The 22,764-nt window shown below is 44.8% G+C and overlaps 1 protein-coding gene across 3 annotated transcripts in view; it reads left to right on the top strand.

Annotated features, from left to right (window-relative positions):
• Lama3 (laminin subunit alpha 3) overlaps nt 1–22,764 on the top strand; it is a 216,352-nt gene that overhangs the window by 181,638 nt on the left and 11,950 nt on the right. For all 3 annotated transcript variants that reach the window (XM_010638727.2, XM_010638728.2, XM_010638729.3), the window contains 13 exons: nt 381–551; nt 2,461–2,612; nt 2,758–2,920; nt 3,444–3,577; nt 4,379–4,523; nt 7,462–7,581; nt 7,975–8,108; nt 12,752–12,869; nt 13,189–13,329; nt 15,310–15,449; nt 16,161–16,292; nt 16,573–16,726; nt 20,972–21,141. In XM_010638727.2, coding sequence (XP_010637029.1) covers nt 381–551; nt 2,461–2,612; nt 2,758–2,920; nt 3,444–3,577; nt 4,379–4,523; nt 7,462–7,581; nt 7,975–8,108; nt 12,752–12,869; nt 13,189–13,329; nt 15,310–15,449; nt 16,161–16,292; nt 16,573–16,726; nt 20,972–21,141 — 1,874 coding nt within the window. The remainder of the gene's footprint in view (nt 1–380; nt 552–2,460; nt 2,613–2,757; nt 2,921–3,443; nt 3,578–4,378; nt 4,524–7,461; nt 7,582–7,974; nt 8,109–12,751; nt 12,870–13,188; nt 13,330–15,309; nt 15,450–16,160; nt 16,293–16,572; nt 16,727–20,971; nt 21,142–22,764) is intronic.

The following is a 22,764-nucleotide window of genomic DNA, read 5'->3' as shown; positions in this document are numbered from 1 at the left end:
ATATATATATATGATGTATGATACATCTAATCTAATATATGCAGGTACTGTGCAAGTGCTGTGCTTCCCTAACTTCTGCACACAGAGCCCATCTGGAGTTAGAATCATTATTGTTAATATTGCTGGCAGGGAACTACAGTAAAAGCACTTCTCAGAGACCCATGGTGATAAACAGGGGAGAACATGAATGCTGTACTACCTAGCTCCTCAAACTGTACCAAGGTTTCTAACCCTGGTCTAGGAGACTCACGCTCCCACTCCTCATCAGTACAGTGTGGGGAAGGCTGAAACTAAGGGGGACAGCTGTAAAGTCACAGACACCTCTCCGAGCACCCACTTTCTTCGCAGCCCAACATTTGATGCCTTCTTATTCCTCACAGGTCGCGGTCCCCATGAGGTTCAACGGGAAATCTGGCGTTGAAGTCCGGCTGCCGAATGACCTGGAAGATTTGAAAGGCTACACATCTCTGTCTTTGTTTCTCCAAAGACCAGACTCAAGAGAAAACGGGGGGACTGAGGATATGTTTGTGATGTACCTCGGAAATAAGAATGTAAGTATTGCTTGGATATTTCTCTCGTTTTTGTGACAGAATGATTCTGAAGGTGTGTAATGTTGAGACACCTGGCACAACTGTCACTGCCGTGAACTCATCGTTGGAAATCCCTCCAAGATATCAACAGATCCAACCCCTGTGTTCTCTCTTCCCCCCTCACTTTCACAAGGTGAAGGCACCCAGGAGACTCCCTGTCCATCGCAGATCGTTCGGTGCAGATGGACGCCCAGGGCCCCCACCACCACGTGTGCTCTGCGCATGTGCGCACACGCGCTGTGTGTACTGAGGAGCACACGCAGGTGGGGGCGGGAAGCGCCCTTTTCCCTTATTGCAGGGGCATCAATACCAAAGCTTGCTGGGAATCAGCAGCCCCTCCGCATAGAATTGTGATCATATTCTCTTCCTCACTGGGACCAACCTGGTCTGTGGGGTGAGGGCGATCTATAGATGAACGTGGGAACAAAACAACCTCTCCTGGCAACAAGAACTGCAGGGCTCAGGGTGTAGTCGGTGGAGAGCACCCGCTTAGTACACACGAGGGTCTGGGGTCCATCCCAGCACCACCTAAGAAAGAACTGCGGGTGTGTTTTTCAGACATGTGGCAGCTTCATGACATTACGACCGTTATTAACCACATCAAATGGTTGGTTTTAGCTTTTTAGTATCTCCCTGTAAAATACACTCTTCACAATTTAAAAGTCAGAAGATAAGCTAATCTCTGACTGGGTTAGAACACAATTTTTGGAAAAGAAATGTCTGAAATATGGTTCTTGAAAATTTCTACCTCATTGGGAAATTGTTAGTTATCACTAGTGGACATTGTAAAGTTTCTCAAATCAGCACTATTTTTACTTATCTTTTCTTGCTTCAAGGTGTTGATATATTATTTGTAACTTCTTTATTAAGTGCTTTTTTGCTTTGTATTATGACAAGTTGCACATTATTTATACATTTAACAATTTATGCCATATGCAGTCCACCTTCTGTACCCCAGATTCCATATCATGGATTCAAACAACAGTAGCTTGAAAAATATTCAGAAAAAAATGCCTGTACACTGAACACGTATAGACTTTTCTTCTTGTCATTATTCTCTGAACAACATAGTATACAGACCATTTATATAACATTTACCTTGTGCTAGGTAGCCTAGAGAAAATTTCAAGTCTATGAGAGAAAGAGGAAAGGGTATGCACAAATACCATATGATTTTATATGAGGGGTGTGAGCATCTGCAGATTTAGGTATCCTTGGGGTCTTGGATTCCATTCCCTGTGATACAGAGGGATAACTCTACTTACAGTGTGCCCGCCACACCTGTAATCATGCTAAACAAAAATTTATCTCTTGTATGCACTAGATGCTGGTGTAAAGCTTAAAAAGGTTTAAAATGGTAAATGTTGTACTTTAACATTTGACCACAATTTTGAAAACTGTTTCATTCTTAAGGCTCTCATATTCTATTAGGAAAGAAAGCTTCATACAGAACTGTCCATGACAAGGTAGAGGTGTCATAGCAGAGGCATACACAGAGGTTAAGAAAACTTTGCATGGTACTGAGAGAACAGAAATGGCCTGTTCTTCTTATCAGGTGAAATCTCATCGACAATTGGGCCCCTATGCGTTCCATCTTTATGTGGTTGTTTGGCAAATGTTTGGAAACTGAATGAATGGGGGAAGTAATATGTAAACCTACCATAACGTGAGCAAAGACAGCCCAAACATTATTAAGTGTTCTGCACTAGTCTATAAGAGGGTGTACCTTGTTTATTCTCTCTACCCAAGGTTTATTGTATAAAACTCATTATTTTATATGATAAGACTCTTGAGATCTTCTTGAAGTGGAAGGTTGACAGAGCACAGTTAAGAGTGTAACAGGCATTCTGAGGTGGCTCTGTGTCTCCAGGCCTCTGGGGACTACATCGGCATGGCAGTTGTGGATGGCCAGCTCAGCTGTGTCTACAGCCTGGGCGACCGAGTGGCTGAACTCTCCGTGGACCAGATCTTGACCAAGAGTGAGAGTCAGGAAGCCGTTATGGACAGGGTGAAGTTTCAGAGGTACAAGTGTGGTTGCCTGCTGAGCTTTGTGACCCTTACTGTACTCCTCACTCTTCCATCTGTATGTGTTCCTGAGCTCTGTTTTTAGTGTCTTGGTATTTAATTTGTTAATTTTCTTATAACCTTATTATCAAATTTTAAACAGAATTTATCAGTTTGCAAGGCTTAATTACACTGAAAAAGCCACGTCCACTAAACCCAAAGCGCCCCAGTTCTATGACACTCACAGTGGAAGCAGCAACACGCTCCTCAACTTGGATCCGGAAAATGTTGTGTTGTATGTTGGAGGCTACCCACCTGATTTTCAAGTAAGTATAACTTGTCTCACTGAGAGAAAATATTTACATTTTAATTCAGCATAATGACCTATGCCTCTCTTTTGATTAATTGCATGTAAAATGGAGTCAATGTGTAATGATAATAGCTAACTAACACTTCCCAAGTACTTCCTCTGTACACTGTTTTAAGCCTACATATATTAATTTAAATAAATATCATCATCATTTCCGTTTTATAGATGAGGAAAGTGAGGCAGGGAGGTATAATAACTTCCTCATGGTTATATAGAAACTAAATGGCAAAGCCAGGACATCTAGCTACAGGGTCTACATTCTGTTTATTTCCCCATTAAATTTACTGGTACCTTTAAAGCAAACAATACAGATACATTTATCATTGGGATCTTGTACCTTTACACGATAGGGTCCACATTCTTAACCCTTGTGTGATATTGATTGTTCAAAGTGATAAACTTTAAATTTTTTTGTCAATGTGACCATTGCCTTCTGCTCAATTAGTGGGAAATATTTTGGTTTTTGTTTCATTTTTCAGCTTCCTAGTAAACTAAGATTCCCTCCATATAAAGGTTGCATTGAATTAGATGACCTCAATGAAAATGTTTTGAGCTTGTACAACTTCAAAAAAACTTTCAATCTCAACACAACTGAAGTGGAACCTTGTAGACGGTAAATGAAACTGGGCAGCCAGTGTCTCTGTACCTGGGTTGGGAACTGATTTATGCTTTCACATGTAGGAAGGGGTGGCCAGTGAGACACTACGGATGCTACTTGTTTCTTTGGGCTTATGGTTCTTAAATTATATTTACACGCAATGTTACCAGTGCATCCCTAAAATCTAACAATGGCAGGATTTTCCTCAATTGGATAAAATACTTGATTGATAGGGTTTTCTAATTAAAAATTAAATCCTTAGATTTTTGGTGTCTCCTACCACAAAATATTCAACATCATCATATGGTACTTTAATTTGGCACAAAATAATATATTTACTTTAAGTTTCAGAAAATAATTGTCCACAGAATGGATGTTTCTACTCTATTATTGGAACCTATTTGAAAATTGCTGCTTTGAGCAGCTGGTAACAATCCCTACAATTAAAAGCACTTGGAATATTCTGGTATGAGGTAGATCAAGTATGTGTTACTGAGAATAAAATTATTTTTCAGATCAATCATTTCTTATATTGTACACTCTTTGGTTTGCAGGCCATATCTTCCTAGCAGACCTGTCTAACAGAGACCCTTGAACATTATCTATTTTTGAATTAGGGTCTAAAAGCAATTCTAAAAGCCCAAACGGGCTGTTTTTAACTTATTAAAGATGTCTTCTTTTTCTTTGACAAAATTGTGACACCTAGATTGTAATTCTTTGCTCCACTTTTCATAGGTGGCATCTTGAATTAATAAGCTTACTTGCATGGTGACCCTTGGCTGCTGTGTTCTAACTTATGATAATTGATTTTGACAGGAGAAAGGAAGAGTCAGACAAAAATTATTTTGAAGGTACAGGCTATGCTCGAGTTCCAACTCAAGCAAATGCTTTCTTCCCAACCTTTGGACAGACAATCCAGACCACCATGGACAGAGGTTTGCTGTTCTTTGCAGAAAATCAGGTAATTTACTGCAAGCATCAATGCACTACCAGATACTATGCAGCAATGTAGGGATAACCTGGTTGTCATAAACAACTACCTAGCACTGAAAAACAATATGCAGATGTGATCTGCATCGTTTCTCTTGGCCAATTGTGCTTTCTTTCTAATGGCCGGGGGAGGGGTGCCTTGGGGTTTTGAGGACAAGAAATCAGGAATTTGAGAACATGCCTTGAAAATGGGGAGAGATCTCTCCTTTTGTCATTCTATTGTCGTTGTCAGTTTTATTCTTTGAAAATGATTGCTTGCCTAAAAACCTACTTAACCTGCCTAAAGATGAGTTTAAAAAAAAAAAAGAAAGATAAGTTAAGACCTTCTGGGTTTGACTTACTGCCATTTCAGTCTTGGTTTGACTCCTGTCAGGCTGTGGGATTACCTTTTTATCAGCTTAGCACTTGACTTTCCAAGCCATGGAAGATTTTCTACTCTAAAGCCTCTGAGGTTCCTGGGAACCATTCTTAAATCCAGTAGATTAGGAAAATCCAAAGTGATGACCCACAAGTGATGCCTTCATCATGTGCTGGGCCAAGCAGAGTGGTCATGGTGCTTGCTCTGGCTCCCATGTGGCCTCCCTGGAGCTTCTGTAGTTGATCCAGGTACTGTTTCTGCACAAATCTTGCCCAGCCCATGGACTGTGGTCTGAGAAGGTGGAACTGATGTGAAGCTTGGTATTTTACCAGATCCTTCTCCCTGTAGGATGAGAAACACAGATTTGGCCCAGCTTTCCTCTTTAAGGTTGGCCTGGACTCTTCTGGAGATACCTAAGCCAAAACAACTTCTGATGGTTTGGGAAGAGCCCACCTGGCCCAAAGGTTGAAGAGACCTGAGAAGTCATCATTCAGCATCTGCAGGCCTAAAACAGGCCACCTTTGTTAGGGCTGAGCATCTCTTTTTCCAAAATCTTGGGACCAAAAGTGTTTTGGACTTTTTCAGACTTGAGATATTTGCATGTATAAAAGGAGTTATCTTGGGGATGGGACCCAAGTCTAGAGAAGAAATTTCTATATATTTCATATATACCTTATTTTTATAGGTATTTTTAATAATTTTGTGTATGAAACAGAGTTTGTGTACCTTAAACTATCAGACTTATGGCACTGTGTTGATGCTCAAACAAAATTAGATTCTGAAGTATTTCATATTTTAAATGTTTGTGTTAGGGATGCTCAACCTACTCTGCATTTTAAAATTATTGAAGACAAAGAGTCAGAAATAATGTCTATGTTAGAAGAGAACTCACATAATGCCATTGCATAAGAAATGATTCAGAGAGCTGCTGCTAAGTTGGATGGCCCACTACTCTCAGGGAGCTGGTGTTACTTTTGTTCATTAGTCGATGAACTAAGTCTCAAGGACAAGGGTTAGAGCCAGAGAAGGAATGATTCTCCTTTTAGGTAAAGACTCTGACCTTGGTCTTCAAAGACAAGTGTTCTTACTATGGGGAACTGGGAAAGAGCAAAACCTTCAAGTCCTAAGTCAGAACTCAGCTTGTCTAAGCACTAAGGACAAGAGCTGATTCCAGTGCGTGCCTTAGTCTGAGACTAGGAAGCAGTGACCAAGACAGACATGGTTCGTGACCTCTAAAGGGAAAGATGGGTGTTACACAAAGGTACACTGCTCATAGGTTAATTGCTAGTTCATCAGCCCTCTAATTGCAAGGAGCCACAAAGAGGAAGAATGAGGGTATAAGCCATAAAGGTCTTGCTTAACAGAGGATACTTCATCTGAGGCCTGGAGGACAAGTAGAAGATGACACTTGAAGGGATCAGAGCAGAAGGGAGAAAGACACACGCAGAAGGCCTGGAGATGGAAGGGCAGGAGCACCCAGCCATGGAAGTTGCACGCAGGGGTGGGGGATGTCTGTGTGGCTGGGTCTCCAGGGCAAGAGAGAATGTTGAGGGACAAAGGAAAGAGATGGGCAGTACCTCTCAGCATCTGCCAGGGAGTCAAGAGAGAAAAGAAAGTGTCCTGAGAGAAAAGGAAAGTGACAGCTTGCACTGATGTGGTCAGAGGCTGCTCTGGCTGCAGCTTGGAAATAATGCAAGAGGGAACATGGAGAATCCAGAGGGCCACTGCTGTGAAGTCTGGCTGGAGACACTGTAACTAAAACTGGGAGATGACCTGAGAGGCTTAGGGAAAAATTCACAAGGTTTGCTTGTCCAGGAAAGAAGGATGGGTCAGGAGTATCTCTTAGGCATCTCAGCAAGGTGTACACAGAGTGAAAGAAAGCCTTGAGCTAGAGAGAGTCAGGCTTGGCAGCATGTGGAAGGCATGTGTTCACAAATCCTGTTTGGATTACTGGGAATCTGCGGGATCTGTGAGCCATCTGAGCACTAAGGATAGCAACAAAGGAATCCAATCTACAGAACTTGCCCTGGTTGGAAAGAAACATTCAGCCTTCATGGGTGTAGCCACACTGGAGTCACAAGAGTGACAGTGGTGTCCAGGCCAAGGGGGTGGTGTGAAGGGAGGAGAAGTGTTATGTGTGACCCCCTGAAAAAGACCCCAAAACTGAAATGGGCTGTAGAAGGGATAAGAGAACAAAGAGACTGAAACCTAGAAAATATCCAGTGGAAAATACCTGAGGATTGAGTAAGACTGTGTCCCTCTCAGAAATAATGATTAGCAAAGGACTACAATCATCGGTATCTTTCAGTTTCTACTTGACAAGCTGGTTGTGGATGGTGTGATACAAAATCCCAATGACTGATAGCTTATACTGTCTGTCCTGCGCGCCAGGCGCTGAACGCGAAGTTGAGCGTGATTTACGTAGCTCACCATCAGACCCACCCAAGGGATTTGGTCTTCACCTAAAGCTGAGTGTAGTTAGTGACTTGAGAATAACTCGAGTTCCGGTGATCTGGCTCTTCTGGTAATCTTCATTGTTTCCATACCCCAGGATCACTTCATATCCTTAAATATAGAAGATGGCAGTGTCACGGTGCGATACAAACTGGATTCCGAGCCACCAAGAGATAAAAGAATTAGAGGCACCATCAACAATGGGAAAGATCATTTGGTATGTCCTTGGAGTCCGTTTACTTGAATTGTTAAATATCTACCTTTAAAATGAATTCGGGGCCAAAATACAAAAACTGAACTAAATATGAATCTTCTATTACCAGATAAATTTATTAACTGGGGGATGCACCCTTTTAAAATTTGAACATTTGGGATGAAGTATGTGATGCATATGATATGTATAAACTATAGTTCATTTCATGTAAAATCATTCATTAAAATGTTTTAGTATCAGATTATCCTGCCAAACTGCTACTCTGCTGTCTTCCTACCATGTGTGTAAATGAACCTGAAGGAAGACAAATACAAACAGAGTAGCTCTGAGTGAGCCACTGCATGTGGGATTCATTTATTTCCCATCACTTGCTGATTCATCTCTCATTTATTCCAGATTCTAATCAAAATTGGAAAAATCCAAAACCTTATGAGAATAAATGTGGATGATCAAAATATTAGAATTGAAGGGAAAATATTTGATTTCAGCGTGTATTATCTGGGTGGAATTCCAATTGCAATCAGGGAAAGGTAAGACAATATTGTTTTTTAAAAAAGCAGATTGCCTGTCATAGTGGTAATGATTGCCACCAGTAAATCTCGTCTATCTTGTTTAATTCTAACCACAAACAAACACAAAGTTAACTCTTCAGTATTAACAGTGTAGTCGACAGTGTAGAACAGGTTATAAAGATATTTAAAAGGGGGAACTGTGGGGGAGCTGTGTGTTACCCATGTTGTTATTTTTGGAAGGAGAGAAGCCACGCAGAGTGTCCTTGAGCTGACCAGCAGAGAGAGGCTGTGGCCCCGGGCTGCGGGGCTGTGAAGGTGGCCCATGGCCTGACAGGCTTCTGAAAGCTGAGGTTACATCCATCAGGAAGTTTCTCGAGAAATTGAAGACACACTGTTCACACCTGTGTCACGGCCCCGTGGCTGCTGTGGCGTGTGAAATAAGTCTGTAACTTGTCCTTGCATAAATGAACGTGACTTATTCTAGAAAGGCTGTAAAGTGTAATCTGAGTGAGAAAAAAAAATACCCCACCACTTTGAAAATGCATGCAGAAATAACTTTTACATTTAGGCAATTTGTTCATAGCATCTAAAAAGGCTTTTAGATAGCTAAGAGCAATATGTGAAAAGAAAATAGCTGGGAGTACTGGTTGGCACCTCAGCCCAGCTGAGAGGACCACAGAATGTTTGATTATGATGACTTTTAGAAGAGATCTAGAGCTCAGTAACTTTATTTCTAACTTACAAAATCAGCCAGGAGTAGTACTGCATGTGTGTTTATAAGTTGATCCCAAAGACACAAACACAGGTGGGAAAGCTTGGTGCTTGAAAGAATTTGGAAGTGAGTGTCTGACCTAGAAGGATCTTGCAAATAATAGTGTATAACCCGTGAATTTTACCGATGAAGACAGTGAGAGTCCAAACATGATGTTAATATTTAGCGAGATCAACATTCAATAGCAGTGCAGCCATGAAGAGCCCGTTGTGAGTTGTTAGTAGTTTTGATATTATTCAACTAAATGTGCGAAGAGTTACTTAAGGTGGGTACTCAGCACTTCTGAGTAGAGTTGCAAGTCATCCCCTGTGTACTACACAAGCATTTGTCGAGTGCCCAGTGTGCACCAGGCAGTGTGACAGGTGGTGGGAAGGCAGTGAGCCGGGCAGAGCGTAAGGAAGAGTGGGAGAGAGACTGTCACTACAGTCGTGTTCCATGTTCCGGGATAGAGGAGCTCAGTGTGCCGAAAGCTTGGAGGGAATCTGAGCCAGTCGGGGACACCAGGCAAGTGGTGTGTAGCTGGGACGTGAGAGCTGCGAGCCGTCAGCATGTGTGACGAGCCAAGAGCTCCTCAGCGCAAACTTCAGAGCCGGAGCACACCAGGAAGCAGGGCAGGGTGACTGTGGGGTTGGTGTGGGAAGCAGGGGGTGCCTCAGAGAATCCTGCAGGCTGTGGAGGGCCTGCGGGAAGGACTTTGGCAGAGAAACACTCTGCCCATCTCTGTGTTTCAGTGGCCTGCTTAAGTGAAGGGCAGAGATTGGAACAGGGGAGAGGAAGGGCAGAGGTGGGCAGGGGGCTGGAAAGTAGAGCAAGGATGAGGTGGCCTGGCCCAGGGAAATGGGGGACGGCAGAGCAGGTGAGGAAAAGCGAGCAGATTCCAGATATATGGAGGGTGGCAGGTAGGCATGGCTGACCAGCTGCCTAGACTTGGGGAGCCGAAATGGATGGCTGGTTCTTTGCTGAGCATGTGGGTGGGTGGAGGTCAGGAGGACAGAATGGGAGACACTTTCACAGACACAGCTGGGGGAGAAGCCCCAGGCAGAGGTACATAATGGCCTGGACCTCCAGACAAAAGACAAGTCAGAGATGGGGTAAATGATCTCAAGGAGACCTGATCACGGAGGTATGGAGCCAGGTGGGCCAACCCAGAGCCACAGGGAGCTCTCCAGCTGACCTGGAAGGAGCCATTGATTGGAGGTTTGCATGTGGGGGCATTAAAAGCCCACAGTCAGCAGTGGGAGTGGTGCCAGCCAGTCCTGGCTTTCTAGAAAAGGGTGGAGAACAGAACCGCAAAAGTGGACTTCGCTCTGGCTCTGCCACCAAAGAATGATGTAACCTCTGGTTGTCAGTACCCAAGTTTTATTTGCCCTTCTGTCTTTACCCTTTAAAGAAATAAATACATAAGCAGATACAGAGGTGCAGATAAATATATATAGATAGACAAACAGACAGGATTTTCCTAGTATTCTGACTTAGGATCTTACACACCAGGCCCCTTTTCTGGGCATGTCTAGACTCTGACTTTTAATTAAAATCACAGTAATATGGAAAATGCAGGAGATTTCCTTGGCCTTTTACTCCCTCAAAAGTGAAATGCTGAGCAATACTCTGCTGTTTCTGGCCTGCTGGGCCCTCGGTGGTCTTTGGAGGCATAGGGAGTCCTGAAACAACCCTGGGGTGGGTCAGTAGGGGGCAGGCGGGCTTCCACCCATGACCCCCAGCCATGCTCTGCAGGGCGGGGTCTGAGCCCCGTGTAAACTCGAGGCCTGTGTGCACATGAATGGTCAGAGGCTCACAGCACACTATTGCCTTCGCCAAAGAAGGCAGCTCTGCTCAAGTGGTTTCTTGGGTGTTTTTCATCTTCCTCGCACTGTAGTTATTTTCTGAGGATGGGGACCCAGAAATCACAGTCCGCTGATCCCACTGCTTCCCAGAAGAGCAAGTCACCCCCCATGATGCCAAAGATCTGGTCCCAGTGAGGAAATTTTTCTCGGAGACTTAGCCCATTGTGTTCTAGAATTTAATCATAAAGCATGAAAATAACTTGAGACAGGAAAGTAAGTCAAGGATCTGTTGGACATTTACTGAGTATTCAACTCTGGGTTCAGGGTCAGGCTTTGTTCTTACAGCTCTCTGAGTTCTCCCTCGACAGTCAGGAAGCAGGATATGCTTTCTTGCCAGGTAAACCCAAAGGGGACCCATTAACACAGTAGTTTGAGCCCCACACGGTTGCCTCCCTCCAGCAAGTGTGTCCAGCTCACTAAACACAGGATTTCAGGCCTCAGATGGCCCAAGAGAAAATGGGCCTAAAAATATGAATAGGAGACCAGCTCAGGAACGAAGACAAACTTTCTTCCCCTTCTGAGGCCAAAAGTCATCTGTACAAAACAAAGAAGCTCATGCAGCTGGGCCAGCGAGGATTCGTCTCCTCCTCTCCCTTCTAGTGAAATTCACTTTGTGCATGTTCTGTGCAGACCCACTGATTATCATGAATTGGACTAAATGAATGCAGGCACCTTTGCATTTCGAAAAGTGAGCTGCCAGGGGGATTTATCATGAAATATCAGCTTGGGTTTTCTTACCACATCAACTGCTTAAGAAACACAAATATTTGCCTGGACTTTAGTCAGTTATGCTTTGTGTGGATTCAGCTCGAGACAGATTCAGAAGTCCAATCAAAGGGAAGACGTTGAGGTGCCGCGTCGAAAGAGCTGCCGTAGTACCAAGGACACCTGGTGATACAGCCAGTTCCCCGCCCTGTACTCACCTAGGTCTCACCCCGAGCCCTCTCTCTGCACCAGGCCCCACCTGAGTGTGCTGCACGTGTTGTTTAAACTCAGGACAACCCCATGAATCAAATGAATATGGTCCCATGGTACAGATGAGGAAAGAGGAGCGGAGAGAATTAGGCCGCCTGCTCAAGCAGCAGGGACAGAACTTGAACCCAGGCACCCTGGCTCTAGAGAACAGTCCTGCCTCTAGAAGCACCTCCTGAGGGCCTTCTGAGTTTGCCCCGTGCCTTAGCTGATTTTAATCCTCGCAGTAACCCTTTACCCACACCACAAAGTCAGGAGGCAATGGATACAGCTTTAACCCCAGACAGTGCTTTCTGTGGGGCCAGCTTGGCATTTTTTTTCATTGCATTTATCAGTACATTTTAGGTACACAGTACAGTTACATTCATCATTGGGATCTTGTACCTTTACACGATGCATCTTGGTTCTTATTTTTCCCCATTCCCCTGCCCTCCCTTCACCCTCTCACCCTTCCCTATTTACAAAGATTTTTGTTTCCATTTTTCCCTTTTCTCATATTTTTTTTCTTTTCCCTCTAGCTTGGCATTTGTTAAATTGAGCTCCATTTCCCATAATTGAATTGAACCCAAAAATAATATGTTGTTTCTTCTGAGTTTGAAATGACTCCCTCAAGAGTAAATGGAAAAAATATTGAAAAAGTTGTCAGAAACATTTCTGATTCTTGACACCTAATTAACGGTGTGTCCATTTCTTCTTAACATCCATTTGGATGATATGTGTTGTGTGCTAGCTTGTCCATATGTTTCCCATCCACCATGCAATGCCATGGCTCTGGGAGTGGAGGATGAGCAAAACTGGATCTCCTGTGTCTTTCATCCCGCGACATTCTGGGGACACCAGTCTTTCTTCTGTCAACATTATTGTCTGTAAAACTGAGAATGAAGGGTCTCTCAGAAAGAAAGTCAAGCATCACAAAATAAACGGCATTTTAGGAATCCTGAGGGAACAGATACCCATCAAAGGGACAGTCCTTGTGTCAGGGCGGGCAGTGGAGAGTACTGGAGAGCAAGCGTCTCGGCCCCAGTTCTCAGGTGAGCCCCGAGTGAGCGTCTCCTCCTCTTTTGAATCCCCAGGTTTAATATTTCTACACCTGCTTTCCGAGGCTGCATGAAAAATCTGAAGAAGACCAGTGGTGTCGTGAGACTGAATGATACTGTGGGAGTGACCAAAAAGTGCTCTGAAGACTGGCAGGTAAGCCCGTCTTCCCAAGGCATTAGTGCACCAACTTTTGCTTTTTGCTGCTAGCAAGCATTGCAGTGAACTGGCCACTACACTGCCCATGTACTTGCACGGGACAGAGTCCCTTCAGGTTTGCATACAGAATTTGTAGGGGAAGGAGGGATCCAGCTACATGACCAAAACCTTACGACCAATTGGCAACTTGTTATGCAGAGAAACACTGTTTCTTTCTGCCTCCGGTGAATCACATTCATCAGTTCTTGGTCAGGGATACTGTGTTTCAGCAATGAAATGATGACAAGGCCAGTAACTTATCCACTTTGCATTTCAGCTTGTGCGGTCGGCCTCCTTCTCCAGAGGAGGACAGCTGAGTTTCACTAACCTGCATGTGCCGCCCCCTGGCCACTTCCAGGCCTCCTTTGGCTTTCAGACCTTCCAGCCCAGTGGTGTGTTGCTATATTATCAGACGCGGGTGAGAGATCTTGCCTTCATGTTGGACAATTTTAAACCTGTCTCAAAGTTCTTTGTTGAAAGTAACAGGAAGATTTTGGCGGTAGAGTAGTAAGGCATTGTACCAGTCATCAAAGTAAATCTGTTGTATAGTTCAAGCAGGGAAGTTATACCCCCAGGCTGCGGTAGGTCCCAAAAGAAATCTGGCTTAGAATGTACATATTAATTTATAGAACCAAATTTGCACGTATTCCTGGACTTGTTTTCGTGCTTGATAGGTATATTTGATGATTCAAAATAAATTATAACTTCTGAATAATGATGTGGCTAAAAGTTGAAGCATAAAGAAAATCAGAATGTATGTCTATTGTTCCTTTTGGGCTACACAAAAAATAGATCTTCAGATTCCTTTTTTTTCCTGCAACATCTAGCTGGAGAGTATTTACACCTGGGAGATGGGCGGCAATCAGGTCCTTTGTTCTCTGCTTACAGGCAGCAGAGCCATAGAATTCTCATCCACAAGGAGGGGCCGCTGCTGCTGAGGAGAGGTTAGCTGGACGTGAGGTGTAGCAGTCAGCAAGTTCTTGGGAATCCACTTCAGAATTAGTGCAATTTTCATACAGAGGCAGAAGTAGAATACCTTTATTCTTGGATTTGTCTCCTTAGGAGCATCGAGCACAACATATATCTAGGTTCTGTTAAGAAGACGATGACCACAGCCAGATCTGTGGCTGTATAGTGTTAGGAAAACCTCATCTCTCGCTATTTTTTCCTCCGGCCATTGGAGAGTGTTTGTTTGTTTGTTTGTTTGTTTGTTTGTTTTTGGTATCTGGGATTGAAATTGGGACCTTGCGCTTACAAGGCAGGCAGTAGAACCACTGAGCTAAATGCCTGGCCCTAGAGAGTTGTTTTTTGTTTTTTTTTTTCTCTAAAACTAGTCCTTAAAAATCAGAAGCCAACATTATACTGTCAGGTGGCCTTTCCATCAAAGCAGAACGTTTTGGCCTAACTGTGACACCTAATGCTCTTCTGCCACATTGGGAACATTTGGTGTATGAATCACAAATGGGAGAATTGGGTTAGCCAAAGATCAGCTCCAATCTGGAGAAGAGGAATCCTAGACGTGTCTGAGGGACACTGCCTTCAAATGCACATATATGTGAACAGTTCCTTTATCCTAGTCACAAAGAGCACTGCCAGCTGAACAAAGCATCACAGAAATAAAGCTAGTGATGGATATAACCGTATACTCTCAAAATTGTTTTAGATTGAAAGTTCAAAAAATCGCATCGTGCTGAAAACTGCAGAAAAAAATTTCAATGACAACTGCTGAAATTACACATTTTAAAATTCATAATTGACTGAAAGTGAAATCATCTTGTCAAAATTTACATCTGCACAGTTTGACATGGAAAATTGGGCTTCCTAAAAATAATGACCAGAAAATTAAAAATTCATGATGACCAAAGAGAAGAAATCATTGTTGTAATCCTATATGAAAAAAAAAAATGATGAATCGACTTTTTGCTCTAAAGTGTATTCAGAAAAGAATTGATTCTGGTGAAAATAACTTTAGAAAAATGAAAGTTAAAATAGAAAAATTTAGGGCCGGTGATTTAGCTCAGTAGTTCTGCTGCCTGCCTTATAAGCACAAGGCAAGTTTGATACCTGGTACCAAAAAAGAAAAAAGAAAGAAAGAAAGATAGAAAAATTTAGAAATGACTGTTTTGGATAACTGACTGAGCAGTTAGATTATCTCAATAAATATTAGGTCCAGAAAAATGATTTTGACAAATTTATAAGTGCTAAAGTAATTTGCGTAGGATTTTTATATTCATAAACATGGAGTCAAAATATTCAAAAATAATCTTTAGATTGAAATGGGTGTCAAAATATTTGGGTCAAAACATCCTGTTTTATACACAGTTGGGATCATAAATTCAGCATTCATAATCATAAATGCCAATTAAGTCTTGATGGTTGTTTTCTGTGATGATTTCAGACAAGTAACCTGCAGGTAACTCTGGAAGACGGTCACATTGAATTGAGCACCAGGGAGAGCAACAGCCCAATTCTTAAGTCTCCTCAGACGTACATGGATGGTTTACTGCACTACATCTCTGTAATAAGTGATACCTCAGGGTGAGTGAAGGCACACTTCCCGCCAGGGTTCAAGAGCTCTACTTTACTTACAGGCATGGAATTTTCTGGTATCTGCAAAATATTTATTCTTAATTTTACTCGGAAGTCTTGGTCTTCCTCCTTGTTCTGTATCACGATCCTCATTAAAAATAAATTGATAGTTGAATGCGGATAAATTGTGGTGTGTTCAGAATGGACTGCTACACCTTGCAATGAAAAAGGAAAGTATGAAATTGTACGTAATGATATGGATGAACCTTACAAACATAATGTGGCGCAAAAGTCACCCAGAAAAGAAAGAAATCATCCTCTATGATCTCATCCCTACAAAGTTCAAAAGCACATTATTCTTCCAGAATTCAGGATGTTGGTTATTTGTAAAGAAGGAGGGAAGCTAGAGACCGAAAAACGACACACAGTGGAGTTCTTGGCTTGGACTATTCAGTTTCTTTCTCTGGGAACAGGTTATTTTGATGTATCCATGTTGTGAGACTTTTTGAGTCAAACAATTATAATAGGCTCAATTTCTGTATGTTTACGATATTGAATGCAAGTGTTATGTGTAAAAAACAAGACATGAAAGTAAATTTAAATGCTTAGCCAGTTCTCTTGAATAACAGACACTGAGTCTGCGTCAAGAGCGTGAACTGACCCCACGTCAGGCGTCTCTTTCCTAGCAGTCCTCATCTGCATTCTGTCCTCCTCTTTCAGCCTCCGGCTTCTCATTGATGACCAACCTCTCCGAAAGGACCAGAGGCTACAGAGTGTTTCAAATTCCCCACAGTCCCTCCACCTGGGTGGGAGCGCTTTCGAGGGTTGTATCAGCAATGTTTTCATCCAGAGGTGGGTGATCTTTTTCTGTATTTCTGGGTATTGATGAGAATAGCTCAACATTCTGGCCCTACCTTATCTTTCCACAATCCTAGTCAGTGAGGTTTCCCCCACACCTCCCTCTGGCTTGTGGCTGTGGTATTCATTGAGAATACAAATATACGAGGACCCATGACTGAAGAATCTTATTTTTTTTTGCTGGGTGTGGTGGTGCATACCTGTAATCCCAGTACTTGGAAGGCTGAGGCAGGAGGATTGCTATGAAGCAACTTTCATTTCTGTCCCATTCCAGGTTTATGGAGAGCCCTGAGGTCCTAGATTTTACTAATAAATCTACCAAGAGAGAAGTGTCCCTGGGAGGCTGCAGTCTGAACAAACCACCTTTCCTAATGTTACTTAAAGGCTCCACGAGGTTTAACAAGGCCAGGACCTTCGACGTGAACAAAGTAAGTGTCAAAGCCTCGCCTCGGCTTCACTTCCAGTGCAGGGTTCTCCTGGGCCAGCCAGGTGGCCGAAGGTGGGAAAGGGGAGGGATCACCAGCTCCGTAGTGGTCAGTGCCTCCGTGAAGTGGCATTGACTGCCACCTGCAGTGGAATTGTGCCCAAATAGCAAAACGATTCTCTTTTGGGCTTTTGTTTTTTATCTTTTTGAAAATTTGCCAAATTTTTCAGTCACAGAACAAATAAAACCATTACTGAATGCAATGGTTTTGGCCTTGGTAAACGCAAAGCCAATAAGCACAGCCAGGAGGTAGGAGCGTAAAGAAAGGTTTATTCCTTTCAGTAAGTAAGGAGATGTTGGGGACTAATTCTCAAAGTAGTGCCTGCCTTTCAACAAAGAAAGCCAGGGGCTTTCATATTCATATTGAAGACCCTCATCTCACATATAGAAATGAGCACATTCCTAAATGTGTTCAGCTGTAGATCATGCTTTGTCCATGGCTATACCACCCTGAACACGCCCGATCTTATCTGGAGATCAGGGGTCTTCATATATTTGTTTTGTTTTGTTTTGGGTACTGGAGATCGAACTCGGGACCTTGTGCTTTCGAGGCAGGCGGCAGAACCACTGAGCTAAATCCCCAGCCCAGGGGTCTTCATGTATTACATGTTCCAAAAATGCCAGATAGAGTTGGGTGTGGCAACACATGTCTGTAACCCCCACACTCTGGGAGGCTGAAGCAGGAAGATTGCAAGTTCAAACCCACTCTAAGCAACTTAGCAAGACTTTGTCTCCAAATTAAAAAACAAAAACAAACTAAACCAGAGGGCTGGGGATGTAGCTCAGTGTGAATGACCTGGTTCAATTCCTAGGACACCCCCCAAAAAAACCAAGTGAACAGAAGCACTCTGAACAGAGAATGTAGCACTATGTTGAGGCTGTAATGAGCAGTTTCCTCTAGGTCATCTAGAAGAGGCAGCATTGGCGGCTTACGCCAGTTCCTTGTGGTTTCTCTGGAGAGCCTTATCTGGAACAAACAAAAACCTTGAAGAAACATTAACAGCTATTTAAAGAGACCCCTGTTCAAGGTTGACAACTGCCCCTAAAAAGTTGCCTGGTGGCTAATAGAAACTTTGCTCAAGTTGCTGAATTTCTGTAGCTGATCTGTTCTCGTTGGACAGCTCTGCTGTGTCTACAGCAGGTCCGGTGATTTTTCTCCGGAATACAAGGGCCGTGCCCTTCTTGTGCCCACAGACAACCTATGAGAAGATGTGGGTGTGCACTCAGGCCAGGTCGAAGTCGTGGGCTTACCTCTGACTGCACATTAGAAACAGCCAGGGAGCTTTGGAATCCCAGGTCAGAGGCTTTAGAAGTGGGACCAGGCATCGCTCTTGAGGGATCCCCATGTGTCACACTGAGAGAGCCTGAGAGGGACACTCCAAGCGTGGAGGCATTGCGTACTGAACACAGGGTTAGGTCTGAAGGAATTCCTTGCTCTGCCTGAGGTCAGCGGTGTGACCTCCCATGTGTGGGGCCACAGAATAAGATGAATGGATAACACAAGCACCCCAGTCTGCTAGGCACTGCACTAAGCCCTCCCTCCAAGTGGATTTTCTTACAAAGTCCTCCCACTTGTGCAGTACACACTGTCGCTAGCCACATCTCACAGGGCTGCAGCTGGAACAGTTGAGTAGTTTGCTCAGCTCCCTGGTCAGAGGTGGGATTCCAGCCCTGCAGCCTGTGCTCTCTGAACAGCGATCCTCTGCTCTTATTCAACTGCACTTATTCAACCTCCACCATGTTGTGTTTTCTAATTTTTCTGTGCTGCGCGATGATTTGTAGTTTATGAGTGGATAACGCATAAGAAGTGTTTTATGCTGTTGCAGAGAAATACATTTCGTGGACACAAAGGCTTGTCCTTTTATTGCTGCCAGAGGAGCATCTTTAGAATTGTCCCCTCAGAAATGAAGCTGTACATTCATTTTTTCATTGTAAGCCGATAGCTACTGAGAGACAGAACCAGCACAGTCGCTAAAGCTCATTAGAAGATAGAATATGCTAGACTCAGACAATGTTTGGATATGAGAGACTGGGGAGAGACAGGACAGTGCAAGGCATCCAGTCTGATGTGTCCATGGAGATTGGAGGACAAGGATTTGGAGGGACAGAGGGGAAGTGGAGCTGGTGGTGTGTGGTGTCCCAGATGTCTGCAGGGTGTCCAGTGGACACGTTCGGTGGGACCAGCGCTGCTGCTGTGGGAGATGCTGTGATTACATTGTTTAATTTCCCCTCAGTTCTGTGCAAGCCCCAGATCAGATAGAAGATGTTAGTCCCACCTCTAAAATCCCTGTAGGTGAGAGGATACAACAAGTTTAGGCCTCAGTACTGGACCTCAGGTCAGACTTCCGGGATTCACACTGGGCCTTATCATTGGTTGGATCCAGGCCTTTGAATAATTGCTTAAACTGTCTTGCTCCAATGTAAATGAAGATAAATAACAGTCATACCTCATAATGTTGTTGTGAGGATTAAATGATGAGATGAACAGAAAACACTCAGAGAAGGGCCTGGCATGCAGTAAGCGTGTAATACATGTTAGTCATTATTGACATACATCATAAGAAGAACCTAAATGAGAGGGACATGAAATGCTACTGGAATGGTGCAACAGGAATTTTCCTGTCATGGCAATGAGGGGGGGTCATCTGGAAGAGGTGACCCAGGAGCTGGGGTGCCCGAGCATGTGTTGAGTTTAGATGTACAGAAGCCGGAAGCTGGAGGCAGGATGTGGGTGACTCTCACAGGTATAAGCCGCTTTGCATGCATTCTTTGGTCCTCCCAAGGTTTCATGTAGTCTCTTCCTGTTTGCCCCGTACCCTTCTGAGAGCAGAGGAAAATGCCAACTTCATAGGCCAGGAAACTACATTTCAAACATTTGCCCAAGAACAGCCTGTCAGTAAATAGTAGGGTCAACATCTGAACTCAGGGCTGTAAAATCCCACGACTTGTCCTCTGAGTGCCTCTGTAGATTAGGAAAGCACGATAAACAATGGGACATTGGTGGAGAAAGAAGACGGCTGGTAGGGGGAGGTAACTGCAGTCACACACTAGCATCAGACCAGGCTAACCTCGTATGACCTCTGTTATTTTGGACAATTTCGGTCACCACTGTAAAGCTACGGAAAGGTGTACTTTAAACTGCTTTAAAGATTAAAGATTGTGAAACTGGGGCTGGGGATTTAGCTCAGTGGTTCCGCCACCTGCCTTGCAAGCACAAGGACCTCAGTTTGATCACTGGTACCAAAAAAAAACAGATTATGAAACTGGCAGCAGCCTGTGGGATGGTTAGGTGCAGGAAAAGTCTAGGGGCGAGGAGTTAAACCAGCAAGCTACTGCCATAGTCCAGTCAGGAGAATCAGGCTGACTTTCAGGGCAGAGACACTAGAAAGGCAAAGTGTGGAAACAAAATAGGTCCCAGAGAGGAGCAGTTGGACACGAGGATGGAGTGAAAGAGGCCAAGGAGCTGGGTGTCTGTGATGACCAAGGCTTTGAGCCCGGCTTCTTTGAAAGATGATGAGAATTAAGGAAGAGTTGGTGGCAAAGGAGGTTACCAAAGCTGTTCATCTTGAGGTTACTGTCAGTGTTGATTGGGTCCACTCACCCTTCCTGCTGCAAAAGTTCCAGTGAATGGCCAGCAAGGGGAGATGGCAGTTCTTTGGCTCAATGCCCACTATCTGGCTACGGCTGTCTTGTGTTGCTGGCCGCACACAGGCTGTCTAAGGGATGCCACTCCTTCCAGTGCTCCATGATGGGGAAGGGGGCTGGGTACCTGCAGATGCCACAGATTTCCAAAGCGAGACCAGGTTCGTATAGGATGAAAATAACACACATCCTCCCCAAAGAGAGCAAGAGAAAGGGGATATTTAGAGGTGCTAAGGCTTTGATCCCCCAACGAATGATGCTCTGCCCCTTTCAGTCCTGTGTATACCTCCCTAGAGGCAAAAGGCCCGTATACAAAGCCACACCAGGACACTGATTGGCAGAGGAGCTGAGATGGGCTCTGGCTCTCCCTTCTCTCCCGCTCAATGCTAGCCAGTGACCCACAGGAAGGGCTCTCGGTGGGAACTTCCTGTGCCCATGGGACTGTTTGCTGGACCGTGAAAAGTGAGTCAGGTGCTGGGCAGGATAGTCTTTCTTCTCCCCACACCTTGTAACTAGCATCCTAATCTTGCGCTCCTCTCCCGCACAGATGTTGCAGGATGCACCAGTGGCCTCTGCCAGGAGCACGGAAGTGTGGCGAGACCAGAAGCCCTGCTCACCCCCCGCTGCGGCCCAGACCAGTCTCAGAGCCCTCCAGTTTGGGGACAGTCCCACCAGCCACTTGCTCTTCCAGCTTCCCCAGGAGTTGCAGAAACCCAGGTAGTTTTAAATTTTCCTGCTCCAGAGCCAACGCAGAAGCCAACTGCAGTTCTACCCTGGGGGTGTCTAGCCGGAATGACACTGCGCTCCTGTCACAAAGGCAGGTGGCACTGCCATTCCTGTGAAGAGGGGTGCCAGCCTGCACAGGACCATGGTGAGCGTGACTGAGGGACACGTGCTCCCCACGTGATGGGTGCCGCTCAGGGACTGAGACAATCACTTTGGAGTTGACGGTGTTCTAAAAATAAGGCTGATTTTGTTCCCGAAGCCACTATTTATTTCTGTGACAATTCACCTTCACTTGCTTTCTGTAGTGAAAGGAAAAGTATTCTTTCAGGAATCATTGGTGGCAGATAGATCGCTTTTAGAGAATGTGTTCTGTCTTTTTGTGCTAGCACGTTGCATCTCCTCGGGGGAGGAGGGAATGAGCAGAGATATTAATGATGTGAGGAGGAAGGAGAAAAACAAGGTTTGTCATGCTCAGGTGGTTTGAAGGAGACATAAAGAAAAGGGTCCAATTATTCCTTCAAGACTTCTCTATAGAGGCAGAATTTCAGGGGCAGCAATGACCCGGCTTTCAGTCCCTTCTCGGCCAGGCAATGGCCGTGTGGCCCCAGGTTTAGTGTGGGAAAGCCGTGAAAGGTGTGGGCAAGGGGACAGACGCAGGCAGGGGCCAGAGGGAGCCTGGAGCTGGGATGGAGCTTGTGGACACTGCAGAGAGATCAGGGGAAGAGGGCCAGGAGGGGGCTCAGACCGCAGGGCAGCTCACAGAAAGTCGGCCAGGCCCAGGGCCACCCCAAGCAGAGATCCCCCGAGAGGGCTTGACATGCAGCCGAAGAGCCCGGCTTAGTCTGCCTGCCACTCCTACCCCAGGCTGGGAGCAGCCCAGTTGCAGACCCCGGGCCGAGGCAGTGGGGGTCAGCCAGGGCACTGTGCCCGTGGCAGGGACTCTTGAAGGGACCTTGTTTTTGTGGTCACCACAAACCACATAACTTTTCTAAGCCCAAGTTCCTCCTCTGTGCCTGTCCCATGTGCTCTAGCAAATCACTGTGGCTCTCTGGACCTCCATTTTCTCTTCAGTTAAATGCAGTGGACTATGAATTCCTAGCAGGAAGAGGAGGCAATCGCCAGGAGGGAGGCCGGCTCTTGGAAGCCAGTAAGCCACGGGCATGATTTGCTAGCAGGTAGATGTGGAGGTCAAGGAGGAATTGCACTGAAGCAGGGCATGGTGGTGCGCACTTGTAATCCAAGCAGTCTGGGAGGCTGAAGCAGGAGGATCGCCAAGTCGGAGTCCAGCCTGAGCAACTAAACAGCTTAATGAGACCCTGTCTCAAAAAATAGATAATAAATAAATAAATAAAAGGACTGGGGATGTAGTTCAGCACAAAGGCCCCGAGTTCAAGTCCTAATACAAAAAAAAAGTGCAACATTCTGTAGGGGAATCGCCAAGTCAGCGGCAAGACTTAGGATCCTCTGTTTGGTGAAACTGCCAACAGACGCCTAAGGCAGAGGGAGGGGATTGTCCCGTAGCCTTGGTGAGGCCACACTGCCTGGCCCTGGCCCCTGATGGAGCTGACCTTAATGACTGGAGAAGGGAAGCTACAAATGCTCTCCCCAGACCCG

This window comes from Fukomys damarensis, unplaced genomic scaffold, assembly GCF_012274545.1.
Source record: "Fukomys damarensis isolate Sample0158 unplaced genomic scaffold, DMR_v1.0_HiC HiC_scaffold_30, whole genome shotgun sequence".
Taxonomy (NCBI): Eukaryota; Metazoa; Chordata; class Mammalia; order Rodentia; family Bathyergidae; genus Fukomys; species Fukomys damarensis.
The sequence above is the reverse complement of the archived record's forward strand: the minus strand, read 5'-3'. Positions and strand labels throughout refer to the sequence as shown.